Genomic DNA, 20,402 nt, shown 5'->3' on the forward strand with positions numbered 1-20,402 from the left:
CCTTCCTGCCGCCTAGTAGGGTTTGGGTTTTCCATTCTACATCACCCTTCTGACTCCCCCCCCCCCCCAATCTCAGATGGATGTTTATCTTCATGGCCGCTTTGCAGCTAGGGAAATGTCATCCTCAGTTCGCAAGTGGGAAACTGAGGCACGGACCCTGGTAAACTGTTGCTGATGAATGCAATGGCAAGTGCATACTGAGTCTGACTTTGGCTGAACCTAGATCTTCTGCACCCTGACTCAGTGCTCTGCTCCTCTAAATCAACAAAACCATTTCTTCACCAACTCAATCTCTCTCCCCAATGTCTTCTAGCAACCCATCTAGACCTGGGAGGGAGGGATGTTCGACATGAAAACAAAAAGCAATCCCGTCTCCCACAAAGATTCTGCAATCCACATCTCCATATATTCAAGGATCCTCACATTTTTGCTCATGCAAGGTCCAGCTGGCTTCAGTGGGGATCAGAGGAGTGGAGGGGACTCTGCTCTGTAACACTCGGGGGCTTTACAGCGGAGTAAATCCGAGCCTTAGCTGAGCCGGGTCCTGCAGTCACATGGAGCCACATGGGCTCTGCCTCCAGTGTTGCCACCAAACGCCAGGGGCCACCCAGCTGGGGCTCTGGAGGAGGATTTAAACGTGGTGCATTTTCACATGGAGCCCAACAGCAGAAGAGGGGAGTAAAAATGAAAATGATTCCACTGTGTACTTACACAGTCGGCTTAGTACAGGAAAACACTTTCAAAGCATTGTTTTTTCACTTGCTTCAAGTCTTTCACATGAACCTTTTACATGTCTAACGCTTTTATTTGCTGTTAAAAATACTACTGGCTAAAACACTATTGGCTCAATTTTGTCGGCTTCCCAGAAAGTGAGACTTAAAAGAAGTCTTTAAACAAATGAACCAACGCCAAGCATAATTACGCGCTGTCTGGATCCGCTTTTAAAGCCCCTTAACTTGCCCACAACACCAGGAGACCCCGGGCTCGTCCATTCGGACAATCAGTGCTCTTTCCTTTTCCACTTTATCTAACGACAAAGGGAAGAATTAGCATTGTCCCGGACTTCTGCTTGCTTTAGGGAGGGGGAAAAAAAAAAGAAAAAAAAAAAAAAACAAGTCTTTAAAGCACAATATAAAAAGCGCAGGTGAGATAACAAAGGTATTGTTCCTCGCTAGCCTGGAAAGTCGGGCTGCTGGCTTGTTTGTTTACTCTCAAAGCTGGCTCCTGCCCCCCCTGCCCGGGGGGGCTGCCCGGGGCGGCCCCGCCGCCTTTGTCGCCCGCTCGGGCGGGCCGGGCCGGGCCGGGACTACATGGCCCAGCGTGCCCCGCTGCGCCCGGATCAATGGGCCTTATTTGAATAATCTGTGAGCCCTTGGACTCAGGCCAATCAGCTGTCAGGGACCCATGATAAATCGCAATGCATTATTGATAATCATAATTACTCTGACATGCGCATTCCGCCCAATGGGGGTAATTTCCCAACTCTAGGAATTTGTTGTGAAGAGGAAAATAATTGCTACTATTTTGCTCCCGATGCTGGTGCACCATGTCGCGACGGAAGCAGGCGAAGCCCCAGCACATCAACTCCGAGGAGCAGCCCCCAGATGCTGCAAGTGGTAAGGCGCAGAGGGCGCGGAGCCGCCGCGGGTCCCAACTTTCCTGATGCGCGGAGGCGGTGGCGGGGCGCTTGCCGGGGGGGCTTTTTCCACCCTCGTGCTTCATCCCCCGCTTTTTTCCCCCCGTGGGCTCCGCTGGGAACCCGACCCCCAGCTCTTCGCAGGCTTTTGGGGCGCATTTAAATCCCCGCGCCCCTGCGGAGCCCCGGCGCGGTGTTGTTCCGTGCGGCTGAGCGGGGCACCGGCCCCTCGTTATTTCTTGGGGGGTGGGGGGTGTTGGCTTTGGGGGGGCTCGGCTTTAGGCTGCTCCGGGGCGCAGCCCTGCGCGGAGCGCGGTGCTGCCCGAGGGGTCCCTCGCCCTGCCCGGCTGGCGACCCCCCAATGCCTCGCACCCCCTCACCCCCCCCCCCCCCCCCGCCCCAGTCCCGCGGAGTCTGCGCCGGCCCCCGCGTGGGGGGCGCAGGGCTGCGCCGTCCGCGCTGCGCTCGGGGTGCAGCCTCATGGGAGGTGAACCCCAAAGCCGCCCTAAGGCGGAGGGGATGGGGGGGGCAAGCGGAGGCGCGGGGGGGGGGGGGGGGGGGGGGGAGAGGAAGGAATTGTGAACAATCTTCGCAGGGGTAGGAAATAGCTCGAGTTTGGTTTCCCCCATTTATTTAACGCTTTCTCGGTAGTTATATGAGGATTTTTGTGGGGCTTTTTTTTAAAAAAAAAAAAAAAAAAAAACACCAACAACCAAAACAACGCTCGGACTATTTTTGTTGGAGATCACAATCGCCCTGGACCTTTTGTAGCTTGACCTCCAGCCATCTTTGATTTCCGACTTCCTAAAATAACTCCGGTGAGCTAATGTGGGGTGTGCGTGAGCGCTTTGTATTTGGGCGGTGTGGGGGATTCTGCTCCCGCAAATCGCTGTCCCTCCTTTTAGGGGAGCTCGCAGCCCTGTGCCTTGCTGAGGGAAAAGTATAAATTTGCGCTCCAATTAGCCCCGCGCTCGCGGTGGGGGTGGCCGCGCAGGGGAAGGGGTGTGGGGGGGGGGCACTCGCTTGCCGGTGGCCCCCACGGGAGCGGGGAAGGGCCGGGGCTGCTGGAGCGTGCATGGCTTTCCTCGACGGAGCAGCATCTTCCTGCAGCCGGGCTGCGGGGGGGCTGGCGGCTCCGCTGCGGGCTCTCCCCCCGCTACTAACGCCCCTGGTGCCGCGGCGCTGGGGAACCCCCCCCCCCCCCCCCCCCCCGTGCCCGTCCTGCTCCGCAACGAGAGTGGATCCGGGAGGGCACGTCCCGCGTGGGGAGGGGGAGGCCGGTGGTGAGCTGAGCCGGGGCTGCGTTTGTTGGCAGTAGTTGTGGTGGTTGTCCCCCCACGCTTCTTTATGTCCCCCAAGAACTTTCTGTGGGTTCTCGGCCTTCCTAAGCGACTGGTTTCGCGTGGGGTTTTTCCATCCCTAAACTGATCAATACTAGTGCACGTTACAGGAGCTGCCCGTTCCCAGCCCGCAGGAGGTTCGGGCTCTTAATTTTTTTTTCCTCCTCCCCCCTCTCTTCTTTGAGCCGAAATGTGCAATTGTTGGGTCCGGTTAATGGTGACTTAAGAAACAGCAAGCTGGCCAGAAGGCAATAAATCCCATGTTTAATGCATGACTGTTTTCCTTTGTGCATATGGTTAGGTTGGGGGATGGAGGTGATGTTTCCACATGTAAATCTCTGCCCACTGCTGGAAAGCCACCTCCGGCCCTGCGCTGAAACAAAAGGGTTAATAACTCCTGATGCGGCCCGCTCGGGGCGGGGGAGGTGTGCAGGGAGGGGAGGATCGCTACACACCGTGCTCTCCGGGGCAATGGCCAGCTGCTTTTTTGTTGTTGTTGGGGCTTTTTATTTTGTTTTGTTTTCCCCCCTCTTTTAACAACAAAACCCTGGATGGAAATCCCTCCGGGAGCCGGGGCAGCCGTTGCACAGCCCGGGGGGGACCTGGAGGAGCTCTCACCCCGCCCGAGGGGGCTCTCCCGCCGCTTACGGACGGGACCGTCTTGGGGGGGGGGGCGGTGCTGCTGCGCGCCGCCCCGCGGCCGCGCTCCGCCGGGACCCTCCGCCGTGGCCTGGGGGCACCGGTGGGGTTCGCCCGGAGGCGGCGGCCGGTGCAGGTCCCCGTACTGGAGCCCCGTCCTGCGCCCTCTCCCTTGCCTGTTTTCAGAAATAAAACGCGTGGTTGCGGCTCCGACGGCTCCTCCCGTCCGCGCATCTCCAAAGTAGTCTTGAAACTGCCCGCTCCAGGTGTGCCCGCAAATAGCAAGTGATGAAGGTGCAGAACAAAATGGAAATGCCGCAGGGATTTGTCTGGGACATTATCGAATATAAGCATAATCGTAATAATAAAATCAAGCCCTTATCTCCTGTTTTGCAAGTGTTCCTTTTTTTGCAAAGCGGATTGGGACCCACCTCTGTGAACAATGCAGCGTGTTAAGAAACGGTTCTGCTAACCTGGTGATCAATTAACAGGTCAAAAAATCAGCAGGTGGTCACTGGAGAATAATACTACATACCGAAAATTAGCATTTTCACAAAGGGGTTGAAAATGCCCATTGTGCTGCATTGCTGCCATTAAAAATCTGATTCATTCTTAAAAATACAGTATCAAACGGCAACTTTTTCTCAGGGTAAGATTAGAGATTTCCTTTATTTAAATCCCCGCTTCGTGCTTTCAGATCTGCAAAAAAATGGAAGGGGGGTGTGTGGGGGGGTGTTTAACGAGCAAAGCCAAGTTTTCTGGTTGTTTTTTTTAAATTTTATTTATTTTAGGTTGCCCGAAGCTCCCGCCGGTGGGGAAGGCCGGCCTGGCCGGCCGGGGGCAGCGGGAGGGGCGGCAGGGCGGGTACCGGCCCCTGGCCCTGCCGTGGCCGCGCAGCTGGGGGGGGTGCAGCGCTGCGAAGGGTGAGAGGGTGCCTGGGAGCCGAGGGGGGGGGGGGGGGGGGGGGGCGATGCCCGGCTTGTTTTTCCTTTTACGTAAGTGAAACATTATAGTGGTTGTAGTGATGAAGCCCTTTCGCCGGGCTCGGTGGCATGTGACGTTTTGACAGAGCTGCTGCTCTAACCTTTGCCTCCTCCTGCTTGCTGTGGGTGGTAAGTTGATGTCAGGCTTACAATTAGGACTCTCATGCAATTGACCTTGGCAGCGGGGTTTGTGCCGTTTAGCTCGGTCTTAAACACTGTCCTAGTGTTAAGTGTGGTCCGGGGCCGCGCCGGCGGGAGGACCGGCCGCGCCGAGCAGGTAGGGCCGAGGGCGGGTGGCCCCTGGTGCTGCTGCTGGGAGCAGACCTCCGCTTTTTGGTGTTACTGCTGTACCCTGAAGCAGGCTCGAGAAACACCCTTTGCTTAAAAAAAAAAAAAAAAAAAAAAAAGCCACTATAGTGGGTAATGCCCGGGCTGCTGTTTAGCTCAGGTGGATGCCGGGGGGGGCGAGCGGGACCAGCCCCGGCCGCGCTCCCCGGGGAGGCCCCGCCTGGGGGCGGCCGGTTCCCCGCCGGGGCCGGGGCCGGGGCCGGGGCCGGGCGGCAGCACGGGCCGTGAGTGCCCTCCACCGACCGGCCGGCCCAGCGCCGCCGGGACGCGCGGCCGCTCCGCGCCGCGGCGGGGAGCGCGCAGGCACCGCGGGCAGGGGCGCCCGGCGGCGCGGGGCTCGCCCGGCTCCGGGGGAGGGGGGCGCTGCGGGGGCTGCCGCCGGCGCCGTGGCCTCCGCTTGAAGCCACTGCCTTCATCTTAACCTTCCCTGCGTGTTTTAACACTTCTTTCTTTGCTCCTCAGAAGCGTTTATTCACGATAGTTTATTCTGCCCTTGGCCGAGTGTTTCTCTCGAATAGGTGGATAATCGAAAGGGTGACTCGGTAGGTAGAGAATGAAAAAAAAAATGAAAGCCTTGAGAGAGAACCTGGAAAGCACGTGAAATCCTAATTGTTAGGTGTAACACGTTTCTGGCTCATTCTTGGGTACAAAAATGCTGCTGGTAAATTCAGTGTAGAAAGCATCAAGGCCTTTGGAATATTTCTCTTAAGTAACCAGTTGTGTATTTTGCTTGCTCAAGGAAGTGATTTTGTTGTCGTTATATTTAAAGGAAATGTTTTAAATGGTGTTTTATAGTGGGAAAAGAAGGGAATTTTTGGACAGTTTAAAGTTCTTGGAAGTCCTACCTTCTCAGCTGGGAACAGGAAAAAAAAAAAAAAAAATCAAGGAAGCAGGATGCCCGAGAGCAACAGGGGAGGTGATGGCAGAGGTTTTCACGTTTAGGACTGGAGTGGATACTTCCTAATCCTTCATGAGTTAATTTTAACTGGGAAAGTGCGTGATTATGTTAATGTTAAAATAGTTGATTAAAGGTAGTCTGTGGAAAAAGTAACCTCACAAAAGTATTAAACTCTTGGGGGGAAAAAAATGGGGGGGACAGACTGAGATCTGACTATTTCTTCCCAATTCTAGTGAAATATAATTTTACCACAGTTGAAAAAAAAAAAGTCGGTAATTGCTCAGATGAGTGGTAGACCAGCAGAACCTTTTTTGAAATCACATCAAAACAGACAAGACTTATTTCATTCTTCTTTTACTGAGTCCCTTAAAAAAAAATTAATTCGAGCTGTGTGGATTTTATCAGCCTTCCTTGTCGATGACCGCCTTGTCCTACACAATAGTGGATTTTTTCCATCCATTTGCCAGTGATTCAATCTAACCCCCCTGCTGGGTTTACTGCATTCTTCTAACTTATTGGATAACTAGATGCTGAGAGATAACATTCCTGAAATTCGGGGGTGGGGAGATAAAAAAAACAGTAGAAGTCCTATCCCTGGGAAGCCTTTGGAGAGGGTTAAGTGAAGTGCAGAAGCAATTGTGGCAGGGCTCTCCGCTCCTCGGTAAATCCTCGTACAGTATGTGGACAGAGCTGGCTGCGCAGGGGGGTTTCTTTGCAGAGAAACCCCACGATTTCAGACCGTTAAGTTCATGTCAGCGCTATCTGCTCCGGGGGGGCGGGCAGCGCAGCGCGGGGGTTTGGGGAAATGAGGTGCTCTGATTGCAGGCGCTCGGTGCTCCTGCGAGGCTGGGGGGAGGATGTAGCTGGAGATCAAGATGAAGAGTTTCACAGAAGCTGTTGGGTGTGTTAAAGAAACAGTAAATTGCTGCTTCGTTATTCCAGCTACTACACAATAACCAAGCGTCCTGCTTCTACTGCCTGTATCATAAACCCTTTTTGAGCTAGGGGAAGCTATTATACTCACTTATTCTAAGGTAGAAAGGAAAATAAGGCATAACTCTTCCCTACTTGGCTTGCAGCGAGTTGGTACAAGCTGGGAATTGAATTTATTTGGAGTCCTTGAGCCTTACTGTCTGGAACTGGGAACTAAACTGTGTGACAGGGGCAGTGAGAGCTGGCAGGGGCCAGGACAGGGCTGCTAACCTGCCAGCTGCTGCCAAACACGGGTACCTTCGGTTTACCGGAGGTTTGTTTCTCTTAAGGTGGCAACTGTTGTGTAGGACCAGAAAAGTTACCTCTGGAGCTTCTCAGAATTATGAAAATTTGGAGCATGGGCTGTGCTGGAGATTGGAAAAGGGGGCTTTGAATTTAGTCTTATCAGTGGAAAAAAAAATGAAGGAACTATCAATGGAAGGGAGATAAATGATCATACACTTTGAAGCAGTTAAAGTTTGAAGACTTGTCTAGACATAGTTATCCTGGAATATCTCCTTGGGGGTGGGCAGCAGTCTTTCATGTAGACATTTCTACTCCACTTGGAACATTTTGCATGGCCACTGCAGAGGTGCAGACTGCAGTGTGAAATGCATGTGCTCACAGAGGAGAGACTGTGGAAGGAAAAGCTTTGTGCTTTCTAAAGTAAAACCTGAGGTTATTTTGCAACACGGGGAAACTGTATAGTTGGGCCTGGGAGATTAGACTGTTAAAGCCCTAAATGCTAAAGGATTTGGAAAAGAGGTTTTGCTGTTTTAGCCTATTCTGTGAAATACCTGTTGGATGGATGTTATGAAAGTAGTCAAGTAAAGACCCTCTTGAGTCAGTGTACAGGTAGTTACTCAAGCTTCTTGTCTTTTTTTTTTTTTTCAACACCAGTGCTTTCTTTCCCATTATATCTACTCAGACTTTTGCAAAGATGAAGTTAAAAACATCCATTCTTGACCTCAGTTGACTCTATTTATTGACCAAGTTCTGAATCATGTACTACTTGTACTTCTCTGCAGACTAGATTTCTCTGTATATTTTTCCATAGAGTTAAATCAACCTAAGAGGCATCAATTTAATGATTCTTGGGGTGGGAAATGTAAGCTAAAACTATGCTTTTACCTCCTTCACTTGTGGAAGTTGTTTGGGCTGAAGGGGGGAGGGGGGGGAGTATTCTTTCTGTTCAGATATGAAGGATTCAAACAGTTTGATCATAGCTGTGCTGAGAACACCTTTCCTCCCCGTTCAAGGACTTGCAACCCTGAAATGTGTGTGGTTAACAGAATTGCATACATATAGATTGGGATTTATTGCTCCTCAGATTATAGCATAACAGGTCTCTGATACTTGAGTTTTTTAATTGATCAAGCTGTTTAAGAAAAAACTTTCATGTGCATTGTCATTCGACATTAAACAGTTGAAGTTCGATTTGTTGAATATACATATAATACCCTTGTTAACCTAAGAAATGTCAAGGTTTGTGCTACCCTCCCTTACGGAGCTTTTACATTACCCTGAAACAGTAAGTCAACGTGCTTGAGTTGTTGCTTGGACATGCTTCCCCTCCACCCTGCCATGTACAGGATATACACATGTATCAGATGTGTGGTTCAGTTACACCTTTAAAATGAAAGCCGCAAATAGCTGCTGTGCTTGCAGAGTCTTCGGTTCCCCTTGTAAAATGGTGTGGGTTAGTAATGTGGAACCGGAGCTGAGCCCTGAGATGAATTACTGGAGATGCAGGACCTGAATAGAAGAGATCTCGAAATACAAATTCTCCATTGTGGTTGAAGTCTGCAGTGTGCCCCACTGGGTGTGTGGGAGGTGAAGCACTTGGTTACTGCACCCTTGGCACTCATCAAAACTGGACCAATTAATGTGAGTTACAGGACACTTCACTTGATGGGGACTGTAATACATCTGCAGTCCTTCCCCCTTCCCCCTCAGCTGTATAAGCCTCAAGTTTTACCTCCTGAACACTTCTGTGTCCCGTGCCCCGAATGCTTGCCCGCCTTGAGCTGGGTGCGAGTTTGTTGTTTGAAGGACGGCTAGACTGAGCAAAAACATCCTGTTTTGGTTTAGAATTTCTCTTAACCTCTCTTCCCGTTCTGATATTTCCCTGAATTATATTTTTTTTGTCCGCATGCAAATTATGCTCAGTCTAATCTGTGGGGCGCTGGTGGAGGAAGGGCAGGAGTGGACTTGCAGACCAGCTTTACTTTGCCTCCCCCTCCCTAAAAACAGATGGGTGAGTTGCAGATGCAGCTAAACAGGGTGTCCTGAGCGGGTCTGAAACAACTTCATGTGGTTTGCCAGCAGGACTTGTTGCTTCGCTGTCTTAATAATCATCAGTATCAATGTAGGCTCATACCTATGTGTGGGGTTCTGTAAGTTAATCATTTTTCTTTACTACTGTGGCTTTTTAGAGGTTTTTTATGTTGGCATGCTTTTGAAGTATTTAAAAGCTAATATTGGACTTACTTTTGCTTTTGTCAGCCCTCTTCGGTAGTAATTACTTCCATAATGGCGGAGTGAATGTTGTTTAATAGATCAGTGTACAATTAAGAACAGCTCTGAAGTTCCTGCGTTAACAATCTTACATGAATTTCTGTGAGACGCTTAATTAAGGATTGTAAACTGAAGTACAAACACAAAAGTAAGTTTAGGTGATATTTTGCTTCAATGTTACGAAGCCTTCTCTGTCTTCCTTGAGTCATATTCCTTTTAAACTATTTTGCAGGTGCTAGCTGCCTTGTTGCACTGTCTCTTTACCTGTATAAAGGGATTTGCGATAAACCTCTTTTCCCCCAAGCCTTGTAAGATCCCTTTTATATTATTGTTTTCATTGAAAATGGAGCTAAGATGCAGATTTCTTTGGGGCTGCAAATGAATTAGCAGCAAAACAAAGAGCAGGAGTTCAGATTGATCTGTAAACTTGATTCCAGTGTCTTGTGTCTTTAACTTGCAATTCAGGTGAAGTCAGTGATCTTAAGAATAGGAAATACTTGGTCTAAATCTAGCTATTAATAATGCGACTTTCTTTTATTTTAAGGGAGTCCACAAGACGTCCCAGGTGACAGAGATGGTGAAATGAGTTCCAAAAGGTGCCGCACGGAGGAAACTAAAATCTGTGAGAAATGCTGTGCAGAGTTCTTTGATCTCTCTGAATTCCTTGAGCATAAGAAAAATTGCACTAAAAATCCACCTGTTCTAATCATGAGTGACAGTGAGGGAACAGTACCCCCTGAAAGCTTCTCTGAATCTTCTCTAGGGAGCTTTGCAAGTGATCGAATGGATAGCAGAACACGCAAGGACATTCAGGCAAAGGGCTGCACTGGTTCTGCAGAAAAGAGAGAAGGAAAAATGGATGCTGAGGCGGTAGGAGGAATGTACCTTAAAATAGAACCCCCTGTCACACCTGCGGCTTCTGGGCTAAGCTATCTACCAAAATCCAAAGTACCAAACACTAATGTGACTTTGCAGACGATACGTGGCACTAAAGTGGCTGTGAACCAGCGGACCTCCGATGCCATCTCTTCTTCAGCAGCCAGTTTTAATGCTATCCCCATGATCCTGGAGCAACTCGTCTGTTTGCAGCAGCAGCAACTCCAGCAAATTCAGTTGACGGAGCAAATTCGCATTCAGATTGCCATGATGGCTCCCCATGCCCTGCATCCTTCTATAGCAGCTGCTACTGATCCACTAAAAGCTCTGGGCGCTCACATGTCTCAGCAGCTGTCGGCTGCTGTTGCTTTAATCGGACAAAAAGCTGGAAGCCAGAGCCTATCACTGGAATCCTTGAAGCAAGGAAAACTACCTCATTCTAACACTGGCATTGCGGCCGCCACCTCGCTGGCTGCTGGGCTTTCCTCCTCATTCCCCTTGAAGCCAGAGGCAAGCAGAAGCCTCCCCGGCTCCATGTCTCGGTTCCCGAATCCTTTGCTACCTCAGTCCTCCAACTCCGTCATTTTCCAAAATCCGCTTTCAGCTGTTTCTTCTGTAATAGATTCCTCAAAGAAGGGGAAAGGAAAACCTCCCAACATTAGCGTGTCTGAAAGCAAACCGAATGCAGAAGAGCCAATCTTCAAACACAAGTGTAAATTCTGCGGCAAGGTCTTCGGCAACGACAGTGCTCTGCAGATCCACCTCCGTTCCCACACCGGTGAAAGACCCTACAAGTGTAACATTTGTGGTAACCGCTTTACAACCAAAGGAAACCTTAAAGTGCATTTTCAGCGTCACAAAGACAAATATCCCCACATAAAGATGAATCCTTACCCGGTTCCTGAGCACCTGGACAATGTTCCCACTAGCACTGGAATCCCGTATGGGATGTCTGTGCCACTGGATGAGTCTAACCTAATTGTGGATAGCAAACCTCTCCTAACAACTCTGCCTACCTCTGCGGCCACCAGTGCACCTCAGACCACCTCCAGCTTAGCAGGCATTAAGGAGTCTCTGCCCGGTACATTCTCAAGTGACCTGCAGTCAAGACCTTCTCCAGAAAGTGAGGGTGGCTCTTCCTCCTCAGGGGCGGTCGGTCATGAATCGGGAACAGAGCAGAGCTTGAGTTCACCACAAGCTACCTGCAGTGTGAGCATCTTCCATGTAAGTGGGTCAAACGAGCAAGGCTCAGAAACATCAAAGCTTCAGCAACTGGTTGAAAATATCGACAAATCCACTGCTGACCCAAATGAGTGCCTGATCTGTCACAGAGTGCTGAGTTGCCAGAGTTCACTCAAAATGCATTATCGTACTCACACTGGAGAGAGGCCATTCAAGTGTAAAATCTGTGGCCGTGCCTTCTCCACTAAAGGGAACCTTAAAACTCATTATGGTGTCCACCGGGCCAATACTCCTTTAAAGATGCAACATTCGTGTCCTATTTGCCAGAAGAAGTTTACAAATGCAGTTGTGTTGCAGCAGCATATCCGCATGCATATGGGGGGACAAATACCCAACACACCAATGCCAGAAAACACCTGCGACAATACTGATGTGGATCCTACTGTGGCTGAGAAGAACGGAGATGTCAGTCGCCCAGATGAGACCGTGGAAAGCATAGAGATGGAAGAGGACCTGGACTCTCAGGATGGCCCTAGGAGTTCTTCAAAACCTCCTACTCCGTACGATGCACAGTCAGAATTGCCAGCCACAGCAGCCACCTTCTCTGGTGTTGCAGCACTGGAGAATCAAATGAAGATCGTCAACTCTGCTTTGAACTTGCAGCGGCAAAGCAGCTTGAAGTCTAGTGACAATGGCTCAGCAGAAAGCGATGGCATGACAAATGATTCGTCTTCTGTGGCAGGAGATCCAGATTATCAGAACGGCAGGAGTCCTGCTGCCTCTGAGTCTGCGTCACTCCAGGCTCTGTCCCCAGCCAACAGCCAAGCTGAGAGCGTAAGGTCAAAGTCACCTAGCTTCAATAATCAAGAAGATACAGGCACAGGAAATAAATTGGAGGGTCCTGAGAACGCTTCTGCAGAAATGGAAGGGGTCGTTGGTGCTTTGGATTTAACTTACGGCAATATTGGTCGAAAGGTCATTAAAGAAGAACCTGGGTTACACTTCGCAAATGGAGAATATGGTGAGTAATGTGAAATGTTGGCAATAACTTGGGGTGAGGTAGTAGGACTGGAGGAAATCCATCGCCAAAAGGACCAACAGGAGTAAAAACCTCCTCAGCTTTCCCCTCTTCCTTCTCTATTAGCGTAGGGGCGTATGCCCTGTAAAGTTTTCCTGACTCAGTCAGACTCAAAGTTCAACAAAATCCAAAGACTTAAGTGCTGTCATTTCCTGCAAGGGGTAGCATAGAGGTCCTTAAAATAAATAGAGGCTGTGCACTTACCATCTTTCATGGGGCTCGCCTGATACCTCCCTATAGCTCTCTAAAAGATACATATTTGTGTTTCATGGGAAACTGCTTAACCCAAGAATGTGACTCTAGAATCTTTTGTGGTGGTTTTGAGCTCTTTAGTACTGAGGCTGGTGTTGATCTAACTTTGATCAGAAAGTGAGACTTTCTAACTCCTAAGCTCCCCAACAAAAATAGGGGTGAACTGATATATTTCAGAACATCCTAGCAAGTGTAATAGCAGCCTCACCACATGGCTTTGGAGGGCTTTGCAGGGAGGCTCTTGAGGCACATGCAGCTCCAAAGGCAGGGCATCTTAGCCAGGTTTAAGTTTGGAAGCAGAAGAAACTTGGGATAAACATTATCTTTGCTTTCTTTACAGGTCGAAGTAGTATTCCAGCTGCTTTTGTTAGAGCCCCACCAGCCCTCATAAAAATGGAGGTGCCCAGTGAGCGTCCCATTAGCACTAGCCATTTCATTGGCCCACCAGCTCTCTCCCCTGGTGTTGCCCCTCTTCTCGTGCCACGACCGAAATTCTGCCGTCCTGCCAAACAGCACATCTGCACTACGTGTGGGAAGAACTTCTCCTCTGCCAGCGCCCTTCAGATTCATGAGCGGACCCATACCGGTGAAAAGCCGTTTGCCTGTACCATCTGTGGGAGAGCCTTTACAACAAAAGGAAACCTGAAGGTAAGTCGTCGCTTCTGTTGTGAATTCCTTTGTCAGGGAAAGTCATACCTGGGAGGGAAAGACTATTGCCAATATTTGTCCTGCCTTTGGGGACAACTTTGATTTTCTTTTAGTTCCTCCAATGGTTATCTTTGACTTTGTCTCTCCTTCCTGAGTTTCTTCACACAACTTGCTAAACAGTGTGCTGAGATCACCCGTGGAAGTCTTTGCTACTGCACTTGACTTTGCTTTTTGGATGGTGAGGAAGGCTTAGCCCTTACTAAGTAGATTGCTTTATTTTCATTTGGATTTGGATGTGTCAAGACATAAACATTTCATAGACTAAATGCCACAGAATGATGCCTACAGAATACGTGTATTACAGTGCACTGCTTGAAACACCATGCAGGACAAGGAGGGATAAAACTGTGAGGATAATCCTGAGATGCACAAAGTACTTGGGGATTGTGTCTAAGCACTTGCTGAAGAAGTGCTGCAAGTCTGTCCTTATTGTCAGATTAATCCGTTTGCCCTGTAAGGGACTCACAGCTCCCTCACTCGCACAGAGGCTTCCAACAAGAACCTCTTCAAGCTCTTCAGTCCTCTCGCATAAATGCCAATGGGGAGGGAAAATACTCTGCAGTTTGCGAACAGTCACTTACTGGAAGCACTAGCAGTATGTTTGTCGTGTGGAAGATTTTAGCTTAGGTGTAACCTCTCTTCCAAATTCTTTGAGTTTTTTTGGTGTTACCTAGTATGTTTTTCAATGTAGTCTTCACAGTAGAAAATGTGGCTTTTATTTTTTGTGGGGGAAGGGGGCATCTTTGCCAACACCACTTTCAGGACTCTGTTTTTACACTTACTGTAAGCACTTCAGCAGTAAACTCTAGAGAGCCACGATGATGTCTGGCAGTAGAATGACTGTCTTACACATGCCAGGAAGAGAACAAAGACAAGAACTAGCCATCTTAAATACTTACCTGAATGCAAAATTACTTCTACTTTGACTACAGCCAACTTGTTCAAAAGAACTTGGGTATACCATAGAAGAGCTGCAGTATTAACGATTCTCTTTACTTTTTTTTTCCCTATGGAAGGTCCATGTAGGAACTCACATGTGGAATAACTCTGCCAGGCGGGGAAGAAGGCTTTCGATTGATAACCCCATGGCTCTGCTGGGGAATGATCCCAAGAAGGTATCTGAAATGTTTCCAAAGGATATAATGCCTCCTTCAGTGAGCATTGACCCCACAGTATGGAATCAGTATGCAGCGGTACTCAGCAATGGCATAGCAATGAAGACTAACGAGATCTCGGTGATCCAGAGCGGTGGCTTACCTACCCTTCCAGTCACCATTGGGGGTGGTTCGGCAATAAATACTGCTACGGTCTCCAAAATAGATGGGACCCAGTCTGGGACTGGTTCTGATACGGAGAAGGCCAGTGGTGCTGCTGCAGACAATGTGCCAAAACACCAGTTCCCTCACTTCATGGAGGAGAACAAAATTGCTGTTAGTTAAAAACTCTAGTGAAGTTGACGTACAGAAAGAACAAATATATATATACACAAACATATATTTTTAAGAGATTCCACTTCAGCCTCCTATTTTCCTATTGACGTGCAAATGATTTTATGGTTGTCTTTGTAAGAGTTGCCCAGAGTACAATCATGATATTGCTTTGCAAATAGTAAATAATAAAGAATAGGATTTCCTTCTATTTGGAAAGATGCGGGTCTTGCAAAGTAGTTCTTACGTGTGACTTTAATGTGTACAGCCTTACAGAAGTTTCTACAACTTGAAATTCCAAAGGTTAGAATATTTACCTCTTTGTTTAGAGTGAAATACTTGGGGGTTTTGAATAGAGTGGAAACAACCTACTGTTGATGGAAAAGCTTCTATTTACTGGTGAGAAATGAAAATTATTAATGCGGGTAAATATCCTAGAATGTCTACCACCCTCTTAGAAATAGTTTTTCTGTTTGGATTTTTGGCTCTGTGTGGTTTCTGAATGTACTTTTTACTATAATGGCTATAAAAACGACAAAATTTTTTTTTTTAATTCCTTTTTTGCCTCAGAAGTTCTATGAAAAGAAAGTTGCTGTTTTTCTTTAATCACTGCTCCTAAGGAAGTAATTCTCTGTATTGTTGACTGCTGCTTATTTAATACTACTACTAGGACAGTCTTTCAAGTATAGTGCCAAAACTCCTACTTCCAAAGATGTGCAGTTTTTCCTAGATGTTTTATTTCAATACCGAGAGCCCCAAACAAGCATGGGTGGGTATGTATATACTTTTTTTTTTTTCCTCTCTTGAAAGGGAAGACTTGCCTTGGGAAGTCAGGTCTAAAAGCTCTGCAAGGAATCTCAGGTGACTGTTGCAGTTAAGCATGGGAACTGGTTTCCTTAGCAAGAGACTTTTTTATTTTTATTTTTTTCATTTGGGTAATTTAGAAGATCAGTCTGTGTAAACCTGTATTTAAATATGAAGTATTCATGCTTAGGTTAAATGTTTTGTGGGTTTTTGGATGGCATTCCTACTCTGGTCATTAAGTTTCTTGGTGGTCTGCGAACTTGCATTCTACCAAAATGGTAATTAATGATCCGTGTGTATTGTATGAAGGTTGCTGGGATAGTCATCTGGATTCTAAGTTATCTACCTCATTTTTTCCTTTTGTAGTTGTAGTGTCTATTTTTCTATTAATGACCACTGTAATGAACTGAGATTCAAGCAGATGCTTCCATGCACTATCTGAAACCAAAACCTGATGTATTAGTGGAAGCACCTGAAGACTTACTGGACTGACCTTTCACTATTCCTCTAACGTCTGCTGGAACTGTGTGTGTAATGGGATCTAAACCAGACTGGAAAGCGAGCATTTGGTATGGAAGGACTGAACGATGGAAAGAAGTCTAGATGTTGACTGCAGGAAATCTTCAAGTCCAGTCTCCGTTGTGGAAGGCCCCAAAAATGCGGATTACCAAAAGTTTGTGTAATGTTGTTGCACCTGATTCTTGCTTATGATCTCTGTATGCCGAGTTGTGCCTTTCCTGCTGGACTTGTAAGTAAGAACATACCAGTACCTGTTTACACTGTAAAATGGATATTGTTACATAGACCATGCAAAAGGCATCCCAATTGTCAAGTTTCTGCATTGTGAATGTATGACTTTTAAGAACTCTGTAGTTTTGAGTATCTACTGATGCGTTTCTGTTGACATTTTGAGAATAAATTTTGGGATGGCTTTTTCACACTTAGTGCTTAAATTTTTCTGGCAAAGCATTTGTCTCCTGAAGAGCAAGTTCAATAGACAGCATGCTGTCTCACTCCAGTGACTTCTTAAATCCATGATCTAGGGTTATGCTTTAGTTTGTTTCTTAAAACAACAGAACTAGGTAGCAGTGCAGGAGTCTCTAGATCAGTTTCTTGGGAACGGCTGGGGTTTGATGTAGGGAATGGTACTTGCCAGGGATGTTGATTCCCACGCTAAAATAGAGTTGATAGTAATATGTGTAGTAATTCCTGTACTGTGATGATCCTGGAAAGCCGTACTAAGTTAGCAAATTGCCTGTGCCTGAAGATGCTGGCTGCATAGAAAAATGATAAATAACTGCCCCTAAAGAGCAAAGGAAAATAACAGTTGTGAAAGCAGCCGTGATAGTGTTCAGATGCTGATACTTGCAATCTCTAAACTACAAACGTATTTTGAGCTTGGGAGGTAACAGTGGAGGAAAATGGTGCAGAACCAGTGTGCCCTTAAGATGCCCCCTTCCACCATCAGTGCTGCCCGAGCATAGTGTCCCTTGCACAAGGTGCATACTTGGGAGTGGCAAAAAAGGCAGAAGGGAAGCACTTGCTCTCTAGGCTCTACTACAAGCTCTGGAGGAACGAAAAAAGAAGGGTGGGGAGGGCAGAACTAGGTGTGAGGTGGTCCAGGAAGGTGGGAAAAATAAACAGAGGAGCAGAAGGAAAGGTAACACATGGAGGATGTGCAGGAATACTTAACTAGTCTACACAGAGCATGCAGTTCTTTAAAAGGAGCACTGTAGTTCCAGGAGGCAAAATACTTGGTGCAAGAGAAGACATGACCCCTCTCTGCTCAGGAAAACCAAGGGATTATAATCTGAACCACAATGGATCAGGAGTATATCAAGAGATTTCTCAATGGTGGTAAGTAAAATAAAGGCTGCACTCATGCTAGTGTGGATACTGTTGTCAACCACTGAGTTTATAACCTGCTTTGAGAGCAGTGTTGCTCTGCGTGCCTGGATGGGCTTGCTCTCAGAGCTGCTGCTCCATCCCTTCAAACTTTTGAGCTGGATTTCTGGCTGGTCCCTTACACTGGTGGTGCTGGACACCCCATGCAGGATATGCTGCCTGTGCAGGACTAACTGCAGCAGCACTGGGAGCAATGTGGTATGAAAGAGGTGTTGGGTTTACAGGAGAGGTGGATCACATCTAAGACCGGCTTTAACTGGGAAATCTCTCCAGTATGGGCCAACTGTGGGTGTTGTGAAAAAGTGGTCTGGCTTCAAAAGAACCTGTGGTAACAAGCGTGCTCTCCACTGATCGCTTGATACGAAATGGTATCACGATGTCATGAAAATACATCAGCAGCAGGAGGAAACAAGCAGTTTTGCTAGCAGGAAGCTAACAAAACCCGCTGTCCTGGGGCTTTGCACCTTGGTAGTATCTGTTGATGTCTTCTCATCCAAACAGCTCCTGAGGTTTAGGGTCTCCTTCTCTCTTAAATGTAGACTCTCAGCCTGTCCCGCAAGGGCTGCGCTCACGTTACAGCGTAACCTCAAAAGGTGCCAAGCTGTGGGGCTCTGACTGCCTTTTCATGAATGTAATTATGTATTTAGACCTCTGCCTTCTTTAACTGTACTGGGCAACAGGTTGGAAATTAAGGGAAGATGAGGAGGGAGGAGTTGTTGAACTATTGAGCTCTGGTCTAGAAATAAAATGTCACGAGACTGGTGGGAAACCAGGACAACAAAGAGGGTTTGGCCAATAGTTACAATATCCTGTAGCATAGGGTTGCTCGGGGGAGTCAGGTGGATGCAGCTAGGGCCTGCCTTGGCCAGGCAGACAGCAATGAAAATGAAACGATGTGACTTGGCATGGTCTCTGCAAGGCTTTATTCTCCAGGCCACGGTGTCAAGCTCTTGCCATGCCCAAAGCTGTATCTCACAGATCAGTGACACGGCAGCTCCAGGCTGGAGTGTAGCAGGATCCCTAGCTAAGCCACTGTGGGCCAGTCATGGATCTTATCACAAAACGTGAAGAACGGGTAGGACCTATCTGACCACTGCCTCACAGCAGAAAGCGGGTTGTGCCATAGGGATATTTCTGCTGGAGGTAGCTGGGGAGAGAGACTGTGTTTCTGAATCAAGCAGGACTGGGAATTAGCTGCTCTCCCGTGTACGAGAGCTGAACCAACACCTGCTGAAACTCAGCATGGTGGAACACGCCACACTGGCAAATGTGTACAGTTTACAGTAACGTTGCATCTTAACAATTAAAAAAGACAGCTGATTCTCTTCTTCCCTATACTGATGTAAATTAGGAACAAGTTTACCGAAGCTAATATAGCTACACTGGTGTGAGAGCAGAAGTGAGCATGGTATGTGCGCTGTCTCTGCTCATTAGCCTCTCTTCTTGCCTAAAGGACTCTCCTGTTCTTATTTGTTATTGCTTACTCTGCTCATCACATAGAGGATTTGCCCAGGCTGTAGCTCTTGTGTAAGTAGTATATTTACTTGCATGAGCTAAGGTAAAGGCTGGCTTACTTAAAATGTTAAATTTGAATTTAGAAGTTGCGTTGCTTTTTAAAAAAAAAAGTGCATTAGGTTTACCTTAATGTATTAGCTCTATTCCTCTAAAGAAACATTTCTCTTGACCTACCCCTCCTGTTCAAAACTTTCCAGAAAGTCAATGGGAACTATGAGGAGTGAGTTTGTCTAAAAATCATGTAGATAATCAGTTCTCTGGGCAGAGCTCGGTGAGGCTGATTGCTTCTCCAATAGCGGGCAGCAAGGAGGGGGGAGCCTTCCCTAGGGCCGCTGATAAATACAGTGTGGAGCAAAGTGTAAACGGCCATTGGACTTGGATCTGCAGAGGGGAAAGACCTTGCTGAGGTGCTTGAGCTGACGGGATGGGAGAGACTGAACCAGAGGAAAAGGGATGAGTATTGCATTAATTTTTATTTTTCCTCTTGAAAGCCATTGTGCTTACTGCAGGGTTTGCAGTACATGAGGAATCAGGAAACATGATGGCTTCTGTTTGCAAAGTAACAGCTTAGGCAGAAAGCCTTAGTGTCTGTGATTCCATGAGGTTACTGCTACGGTGCCGAGGCTTTCTCGGTTTCCTTTTGCATTGTGTGCTCAGATGAGAGGGCCCTCTGCGTGTGCTTCCCATAGGCCTCACGCTCACCGGTGACTGTGTTACATCAGTGTTGTGGGGCTGAGCACTGGACTTGCGCATGTTTGACTTCAGCTCGCATTCATCACTGACCTAGAAAAGCGCCTGTCATTGCACAGCCACAGCAGGACAGGAAACATAACTCAGAAGCAGAGAAAAGAACTGGCAGTTACATACTCCTACCTATTATCTTATTATCTATCTTCCATTTTCTGCCCTTTGAGTTAATTGCTTATAAAGGGCAGTGGGTTTTGCAAGATTTTGATTGCTGTTAATATGTCTGACTGATTTATTGGAAAGCATGCTTTTTAATGTCTGTTATAACTGAATCGTGCTGGACATCCCAGTCCATCTAAAGCAGCATCCCTCTCTTCTCAAACTTCTTTATTAGCCTCTCTCGTTGTCACATCTTGCAGTCCAAATATTAACTTCTCTGATTCAATTACTTCATGCAGAAAATGTCTCGAATCCGAATGAGAACAGGTGGATCTCATTGTGTGCCTTATTTTCTAATACTTGGTTTAGGCAAAATCCAGACATTACTAAAGGTTTCTGTAAAACTGTCTCTCTAAAGAAAATTAAAAAACAACATAAAATTCACAGTACCTAGTGCTATTTTTTAATATATTTTT

At 47.4% G+C, this 20,402-nt stretch overlaps 1 protein-coding gene across 1 annotated transcript; it reads left to right on the forward strand.

The window, feature by feature from the left end:
• The first annotated feature begins 1,000 nt into the window (after positions 1-1,000).
• Positions 1,001-16,600, forward strand: SALL4 (spalt like transcription factor 4). Its single transcript, XM_074888476.1, has 4 exons — positions 1,001-1,616; positions 9,878-12,412; positions 13,062-13,369; positions 14,446-16,600. The coding sequence occupies exons 1-4, from the start codon at positions 1,547-1,549 to the stop codon at positions 14,866-14,868; spliced, it is 3,336 nt and encodes a 1,111-aa protein (XP_074744577.1). The 5' UTR covers positions 1,001-1,546; the 3' UTR covers positions 14,869-16,600.
• Positions 16,601-20,402: the final 3,802 nt, after the last annotated feature.

The sequence above is a fragment of the Strix uralensis genome, chromosome 18 (genome assembly GCF_047716275.1).
Source record: "Strix uralensis isolate ZFMK-TIS-50842 chromosome 18, bStrUra1, whole genome shotgun sequence".
NCBI classification, from domain to species: Eukaryota; Metazoa; Chordata; class Aves; order Strigiformes; family Strigidae; genus Strix; species Strix uralensis.

What these genes read in the sequence shown, in the direction of transcription:
- SALL4 (XM_074888476.1), top strand. Translation starts at nt 1,547, where the DNA reads ATGTCGCGACGGAAGCAGGCGAAGCCCCAGCACATCAACTCCGAGGAG. An exon ending in GCCCCCAGATGCTGCAAGTG is followed by an intron (nt 1,617 to 9,877) that starts GTAAGGCGCAGA and finishes TTTTATTTTAAG; the next exon opens with GGAGTCCACAAGACGTCCCA. An exon ending in CAACAAAAGGAAACCTGAAG is followed by an intron (nt 13,370 to 14,445) that starts GTAAGTCGTCGC and finishes TCCCTATGGAAG; the next exon opens with GTCCATGTAGGAACTCACAT.